The following is a 7247-nucleotide window of genomic DNA, read 5'->3' as shown; positions in this document are numbered from 1 at the left end:
AGCAATAAGCAGAAACACAGTGTTATATTCACTGTACCTAATAGAGTATACTGTTAGCTATAATATAGACTACAGGATACCAATCAGTAACATAAACAAAGTAATATAAGTAGATACTCACCCTCACACAGCATAGTGATAAGCAGAAACATGGTGAAGGTGCTTGATGGACCATATTCAATATATATAGTCTATTCTGACATAAAAGAGTATTGAGCTCCACCAGCAGGATATGATGGAGCTCCTGCTTGCTAATCCAACACCTCTGTCCCTTATATTTGAGAAGAATGTCACCAGATTAAGGTCTCATAGACAGACCATCATCAGGAGTCAGAGAAAGCAAGAAATGTCTGACATATGTATTCACAATCAATGCCAGTGGGTCTGAGAAGCATGTGCCATTCATCATTGGCAAAGCTGAAAGACCATGAGCATTTCTAAAGAAATCAGGTGCTCAACTCTGATTCTATTATTGCAGTAATGCAAAGTCCTGGATGACAACAGTTCTGTACAGGGAATGGATTAAAGATTGAGATTTGAAAATGTGACAAGCAAACCACAAGATATTGCTTTTTCAGAACAACTTTGGTGCTCACAGTGTTTCAGATGATCTTACAAACATCCATGTTGTGAATTTCACACCAAATCTCACTGCCCATGTCCAGCTAGATGATACAGATATCATTCAATACTTCAAAGCATACTATCAATGTTATTTCATGCAATGTGCCATTGATTGTTATGACACTGGTGTTTCTCCTGCTCAAATCTATGATATCAATCAGCTCAAGGCCATGCAACTTGCTGACCTTGCTTGGCATGAGGTGGATGCTTCTATCATCCATAACTGCTGGTGCAAGGCTGGCATTCTCTCAGACTTATTTCTTAATCCCACAGCATCAACTTCTACTCCAGTTGTTTCAGTTTTATCACTTCTGAACACAGGAGATTCAGACACTTATCTTGCAGCAGCTGAGAAGGAGGTTACAGACTCATTGTCCCATCTCCAGAGAATTGGTGTGTTGCAATCACAGAACATGATGGCCATTGATGAGCTCATTGATTTTGCATTGGAGGATTCAGATGAAGACATCTTTAATGCAATCAAGGAGTGTCAAAATGCAGAGCAAGAAAAGGAGATGAATGGTGGTGGTGATGGGGGTGATGATGATGCAACAGACAAGAAACCATCATGGAAAGAAGCACTCACTGCTGCCTCTGCCTTATGGAGATATGTTGCAGATGTTGATGAGCCATTTGCCTGCAAACTTGAGACTGTTCTCACCAACTTTGGTCACCAGACACACCTGGAAGAGTTTCATTCCATGGAATTGACCACTATTACTGATTATTTCCCTTATCAATTGTTGCCATACCTCTAGATGATAGATACATACATAAAATAGATGAATTGTCATGTTAAATTGCTAAAAATACATCCTTATACTGACTCTACTGTAACCCATACTCTATAATAACCCATAGTTTTGGGGGTCCACCGACTGCCATGGGTTAAGGCAGAGTCGACTGTACATACATGTTCAGTGCTGAGCGGGGGTTCCGGAAACGAAGTACGTAGGGCTAACTTGAAGATACCTCACCATTAACCATATTCCATCTTGATCATCAGATGGAAAATTTGGGGATTCTAGAGAATGCCCACATTGACCCTCAGTTGAGGGCAAAAAATTTTACTTTGCCCATCCTGCCAGTAATGTTCCGCCAAATGAACATTCACCGGAAAGACATCATTTAATGGAATTTGATAGATGCTTGCGAGCCAAACTGTTAGCGATGTAGTAGACACTTCATCATACACCGGCATAAGATACTAGTACATAGATAATCCAGATCTACCCAAACATAACAATCATTAAATAGGGCAACACAAACAGAGCTCACCATGTAAACATAATTAAGCAATTTTCAGAGTGTCCATGCAGTCTTCGTAGCTAAAGTTTTCCTCCTGTTTCGACTCTTCTGAAAATAAACAGGCATCAGTCTCTGTCCTTGTCCTAATCCTTATCTCTGACCTTGGAAACCGAGTCCTCATTCTCATCCTCATCTTTATGGACTTCATCCTCGTCTTTATGGACTTCATTTTCCACGAGGCCCTTCTCCCCCTTGCTCAGTGCCTTTGCACGGGATTGCTTTGCCTTGAGAGCAAGCGATGCTTCATATGTCTGCACCAAGTTTGGCCGTGCCTCTCGCACCAACACAGCAGGAAGCCACATTTTCAGCGGGGATAATGGATCCACAGGCTCTTTAGGCGCCTTCCAATCCGGCAGCGGCTGTCTTGTGCCAGTCACACCCGCCTCTGCGAGATATACCAGCATACGTGGATCCACTTCGACGTAATACAACAACTCATGATTGAAAAACGGATCCTTTTTCTTGCTCGTAATCCTTAATATCCAATCATTATCCATCCCTACGCGTTGGGTCCCAGCAAAAGTCCCTCCGAGTGTGAAGACAGGTTGTTTGGGCGACAATGCGTACCGCCGTATCGCCCGAATCACAATCGACGGCCATATAATCGTCCTAAAACGCTTCACGATCTCCGACTTCCAGCCCCACTCGAAATATCGCTCGCATAGCGCCGCGAGGGCGGGCAGGGACGGTTCTCTACGGGACCATTGTATGTCGTGGGATATGGTGATGGCAGGGTTGGCATAGGCAAGGAGCATATCGATGTTGGGGAAGAAGGAAGAGACGCGAGCGAACTGCGTGAATTGGGCCAAGGAGGGAGAGAAGACGTCGGAGGGTGTAGCGAGCTCCTGAATGAGCTCAGCGCGCCAGGATGGTATAAATGCTTTGAGTTCTGTTCGGTTCATGGTAGTAGCTGCTCTGAGAAGCGAGTCGGCGAAGCCCAGACGGGTGAGCTCGATAGCGATTTCCATAAAGTTGCAGTCGAATGCTCCGATCTGGGTGCAGAGTCGTGAGATGAAAATAAGGCTTGCTCTATTATACCCGAGGTCGGGAAGGCGATGGACGAGATACTGCTCTTGTTTGCCCTTATCGTATGGTACGCCGCGGTGAGTCGATGATGGGTTTTGAATGACAGTGTGAGCGCCGTACAGAAAGGCTTCCAGATCGTCGGTCAGTATGCCATCGATGACGCCGTGCGCGTTGAGTAACGCCAGGTCGATGACAGCGTCACCCGACGCAGTCCTGTGCTCGATGCCAAACGCCTCTGCCAATTCCTTCATGCCACTCGTCAGCTCCTTCTCCATGGGATGGCGTTCCTTCGTAGCATGAGGTCCATCGAATACAAATAGAGGAAGAACTGGGCGCTTTAGAAGCGCAGCGATGCGAAAGAACAATACTCTAAGTTCTTTGTTTTCGCCTGCCTGACCATACTCTGAGTGCTTAAACCAAGGAGATACCTCGATACCGAGTCGAAATGCACGTAATGAGGGATCACCATGGCGGAGAGAGAAGGCAGTGAGCGAATTTAAAGTGCCAGAATTTTGGAACAGCGGCCTGAACCAGTCTCTTGACCTCAACATCACAGTCAATCCGAAAGCATCAAGTGGGAAACGTGGGAAAGCCGGGGGAAAGCCGGAACGGTAAGCCAACAAAATCTCGCTTTGGTCTATATAACTTTTTTTTCTCGTTTTATTGCTTCCAATGAGGGCGATGTGTGCGCTGCTAATCAACAATAATTAATGCCGTCAAGCGCGTATCGTCTAACCGTCACCGCGCTACGATATAAAGTAAAGTATTGGTATGTATACAGAGAATCCTTTAGAGCTCATCGTGGTCTCGGAACACCTCCTGGTCATCATCAGAGGGTCCAGCCGTGTTATACAATTTTGTCGTTATAGGGTTGACGATGGCTTGAACCTCTGCAAGACATGGTATTAGTCCTGATCATTACGGATTAAAGAAGAAATAAAAACATACCAGCCAACTTCTCTTCAAGGTCCTCTTCAGTTGCTGAAGAGCCATACTCGTCTAACCAGTCAGTCGTGTCCTTGACGGCATCAAGGATAGTCTTCTTGTCGTCATCACTGATCTTCCCTCCTAGACCCTCCTGGTCAGCGATCTGGGACTTCAATCCATACACAAAGGCGGATAGGGAGTTCAGTGCTTCGATGCGTTTGCGCTGGGCCTCATCCTCAGAAGCAAACTTCTCAGCCTCGGCCACCATACGATCAATCTCTTCCTGTGAAAGACGGCCCTTCTCATTTGTAATGGTAATCGACTCTGACTTGCCACTGTCGGGATTGATAGTCAAGACAAGTTAATGAGACATCAGGACAGTCCACTTACGTTCCCTTGTCAGCGGCAGCGACCTTCATGATACCATTGGCATCAATCTCAAATGTAACCTCAATCTGAGGGACACCACGAGGCGCAGGCGGGATACTAGACAACTCGAACTTGCCAAGAAGGTTGTTGTCCTTGGTCAACGAACGTTCACCTTCGAAAACCTGGATCAATACGGTAGGCTGGTTGTCAGCAGCAGTCGAGAAGCTAAAGCAAGTAGTCAGTCCGAGAAACTTGCAAACTTGTGAAACAAACATACATTTGGCTCTTCCGGGTGGGGATAACAGTGTTCCTAGGAATCAACTTCGTGAAGACACCACCCGTAGTCTCGATACCGAGCGTGAGCGGGCAGACGTCAACGAGGACGACATCGGCAGTTCCTTCAGCACCAGAGAGAATACCACCCTGGACGGCGGCACCATAGGCAACAGCTTCATCGGGGTTGATACCCTTGGAAGGTTCCTTGCCACCAAAATACTCCTTGAGGAGTTGTTGAACCTTGGGAATACGAGTGGATCCACCGACGAGCACAACCTAGATCGATGGTCAGTACAAACAAAGCAAAGCTAAACCGGAAACTCACTTCGTCAACATCTTCCTTCTTAACACCAGCATCCTTGAGAACCTGTTCAACAGGCTTCATCGTCTTCCTGAACAAATCCATGTTCAATTCCTCGAACTTAGCCCTTGTCAAAGTCTCAGAGAAGTCATTGCCATCCTCGAAACTTTCGATTTCGATGCGGGTACTCTGTTGGTTGGAAAGCGTCCTCTTGGCCTTCTCAACCTCCCTCTTCAGTTTACCCATAGCGCGGAGATTGCCCGAGACATCAGTGCCGGTCTTCTTCTTGTACTGCTTGACGAGGTACTCGATGACACGGTTATCGAAATCTTCACCACCGAGATGAGTGTCACCGGCGGTAGCCATAACCTCGAAGACACCGTCATCAATGGACAAGAGGGAGACATCGAAGGTTCCACCACCAAGATCGTATACGATGATCTGGGACTCGCCGCCTTTCTTGTTGAGACCGTAGGCGATGGCGGCAGCGGTAGGCTCGTTGATAATACGGAGAACCTGGAGACCGGCGATAGTGCCGGCATCCTTGGTGGCTTGACGTTGAGCGTCGTTGAAGTCTGCCTCAAAGAGTGAGAACACCCTCAAAGGAGGAAGTGAAAAAAAAAAAACGCACAGGCAGGGACAGTGACGACGGCGTGAGTGACCTTCTCTCCAAGGTATGCCTCAGCAGTCTCCTTCATCTTCGTAAGGACCATGGCGCTAATCTCCTCGGGAGTAAAGTCGCGGAATTCGCCCTTGTACTCGACGGTGATTGCGGGTTTGCCGCTCTTCTCTTGAACCTTGAAAGGCCAGTGCTTGATGTCCCGTTGGATGTCGCCATCGTCCATTTTACGACCAATGAGACGCTTGGCATCGAAGACGGTGTTTTTTGGGTTGGAGTGGAAGGCATTCTTGGCGCTGTCGCCAACAAGACGCTCGTCATCAGAGAAGGAGACCCATGACGGCGTGATACGGTGACCCTGGTCATTGGCGATAATTTCTACCCGACCACCTCTCTGAACGCCGACACATGAATACGTTGTTCCAAGATCTATTTACACAAAGTAAGAAAAATACATGGTCGAATAAGAGGAAAGTAGTGCTCACCGATTCCAATGACAGTTCCATATTCTGAGTGGAGCTCCTCTGCGCGTACAGAGCAGAGAAGAGCTATCAAAGCGAAGAAAGCGAAAGAAAGAACGGATACCATCCGTCGTGTTGACGACATTTTAGGGAGGAAAAAGAAAGTGCTGTTGGAGGTGATGGCGGCAGCCTTTATACTGGTAAAAGGAACGGGTGACGTGTCGCTGCGTTGGCATCGACGTGAAAGGCATTATATTCCCACAATAGAGACTTGGCTTGTGACGAAGGATGGATTCTCGCGTACTCGCCGGACAATTAAACAACGCCATATGGTACTATCACAGTAAATCTGCTGGAATACTAGAAATTCCGTGCAATCCTTTTCAGTGCTCCTTTACATTCGTTTCACCTCCTTTCAAGTTGGCTCTCCTCTGCAGCTCCTTCACGCCATCGTCTAATATAAATCTCGCAAACATGCGATGTGCCCACTCCACCCATCTGGGGAGGACCTTGTTGTCACCATCGAGCACGGCGTAGTCATGCGCGCTCGAGAACCCAACAAGAACATCATTGCCATCTCTTTCTACGGGCATGTCATGTCTCCCGCCTTCCATCAGCCGCCATGGATACCCATATCTGGCGACGGTCTCGAAAAATTTGATGCTTCCCTCAGGAATAGCCCAACGCGTGGTCAGCTGTGATGTCGAGCTGGGCGGCTGTACGACCTCCATCACTCCCCCAACCAACTTGGCTCCTGGCTTCATCTCTGCTTCCTCTTTGGCGCCGTTTATCCACCCAATTACTCTGGCTTCGAGACTTATCAAGCGACCGTGCAAGAGCGTATCTGCCCATATCTTTCTCGCTTCTTCGAGGCTGAATGGCTGGGGGAACAAACTGGCCGGCACGCGAGCGTAGTATGTGACAGGAGAGTCTGCGGGTACGTATGTCGGCCTGCTCGTGTCTTGTTTATTAGGTACCCAGAGATGCGATGTCGGTGATGGTGTATGTGGAGGGTATTGGTCCAACATACTTTTACATATATGAGTGGACTGGTATACACTGTAGGCAGCCACCACTGCTCCAAAAACTCTGAAGCCTGTTTTTATCATGAAAGGCATTGTTATATATCGTAGTCGAGGTCGAGGTCTGTATCGCTAATATCTAATATCGTCGTTGGATTTCCAATTTTGGCTCCGGCTTGGTCCGGATTGTTTCAGGATTGTGATCCAAACGCAAAGATTTATCTTGTTGCGTCCGAATGTTTTTTTCTGCGTGGTATTATCGATCATCGCCAATACTTAAGTAAGTCCCTTGGGAGACTTCCTATCTAGTCTTC

The 7247-nt window shown here is 47.3% G+C and overlaps 4 protein-coding genes across 4 annotated transcripts; 1 reads left to right on the top strand and 3 right to left on the bottom strand.

Moving 5' to 3' along the window:
* Positions 1 to 346: 346 nt before the first annotated feature.
* BT62DRAFT_919186 (uncharacterized protein) lies at positions 347 to 1382 on the top strand (the record flags this gene model as incomplete). The annotated part of the gene is made up of 2 exons (XM_043184137.1): positions 347 to 378; positions 599 to 1382. 2 exons carry the CDS (start codon positions 347 to 349, stop codon positions 1380 to 1382), a joined length of 816 nt encoding a protein of 271 aa, XP_043040753.1.
* Positions 1383 to 1467: 85 nt separating this feature from the next.
* Positions 1468 to 3541, bottom strand: BT62DRAFT_948220 (uncharacterized protein). The gene is made up of 2 exons (XM_043188057.1): positions 2034 to 3541; positions 1468 to 1977 (listed from the first exon to the last, which is right to left on the bottom strand). The coding sequence occupies exons 1-2, from the start codon at positions 3507 to 3509 to the stop codon at positions 1927 to 1929; spliced, it is 1527 nt and encodes a 508-aa protein (XP_043040752.1). The 5' UTR covers positions 3510 to 3541; the 3' UTR covers positions 1468 to 1926.
* Positions 3542 to 3584: 43 nt separating this feature from the next.
* On the bottom strand, positions 3585 to 6137 carry BT62DRAFT_931091 (heat shock protein 70). Its single transcript, XM_043186064.1, has 7 exons — positions 5936 to 6137; positions 5463 to 5879; positions 4856 to 5406; positions 4532 to 4806; positions 4276 to 4479; positions 3907 to 4220; positions 3585 to 3848 (listed from the first exon to the last, which is right to left on the bottom strand). Exons 1-7 carry the CDS (start codon positions 6054 to 6056, stop codon positions 3748 to 3750), a joined length of 1983 nt encoding a protein of 660 aa, XP_043040751.1. The 5' UTR covers positions 6057 to 6137; the 3' UTR covers positions 3585 to 3747.
* Positions 6138 to 6219: 82 nt separating this feature from the next.
* BT62DRAFT_931088 (uncharacterized protein) lies at positions 6220 to 7087 on the bottom strand. Its single transcript, XM_043186063.1, has one exon. It carries the CDS (start codon positions 7027 to 7029, stop codon positions 6295 to 6297), a length of 735 nt encoding a protein of 244 aa, XP_043040750.1. The 5' UTR covers positions 7030 to 7087; the 3' UTR covers positions 6220 to 6294.
* Positions 7088 to 7247: the final 160 nt, after the last annotated feature.

Source organism: Guyanagaster necrorhizus, assembly GCF_019112545.1.
Source record: "Guyanagaster necrorhizus MCA 3950 unplaced genomic scaffold BT62scaffold_10, whole genome shotgun sequence".
In the NCBI taxonomy this organism is placed as follows: Eukaryota; Fungi; Basidiomycota; class Agaricomycetes; order Agaricales; family Physalacriaceae; genus Guyanagaster; species Guyanagaster necrorhizus.
This window is presented reverse-complemented; position numbering and strand designations above follow the sequence as displayed.

Excerpts from the sequence above, each read along its gene's own strand:
- BT62DRAFT_931091 (XM_043186064.1), bottom strand. The coding sequence starts at position 6,056 with ATGTCGTCAACACGACGGATGGTATCCGTTCTTTCTTTCGCTTTCTTC. Across the intron at positions 4,807-4,855 it reads AGAAGGAAGATGTTGACGAA|GTTGTGCTCGTCGGTGGATC; the intron begins GTGAGTTTCCGG and ends CCATCGATCTAG. Across the intron at positions 4,221-4,275 it reads GCTGCCGCTGACAAGGGAAC|TGGCAAGTCAGAGTCGATTA; the intron begins GTAAGTGGACTG and ends CAATCCCGACAG.
- BT62DRAFT_931088 (XM_043186063.1), bottom strand. The coding sequence starts at position 7,029 with ATGCCTTTCATGATAAAAACAGGCTTCAGAGTTTTTGGAGCAGTGGTG.
- BT62DRAFT_948220 (XM_043188057.1), bottom strand. The coding sequence starts at position 3,509 with ATGTTGAGGTCAAGAGACTGGTTCAGGCCGCTGTTCCAAAATTCTGGC. Across the intron at positions 1,978-2,033 it reads ATGAGGACTCGGTTTCCAAG|AGTCGAAACAGGAGGAAAAC; the intron begins GTCAGAGATAAG and ends TATTTTCAGAAG.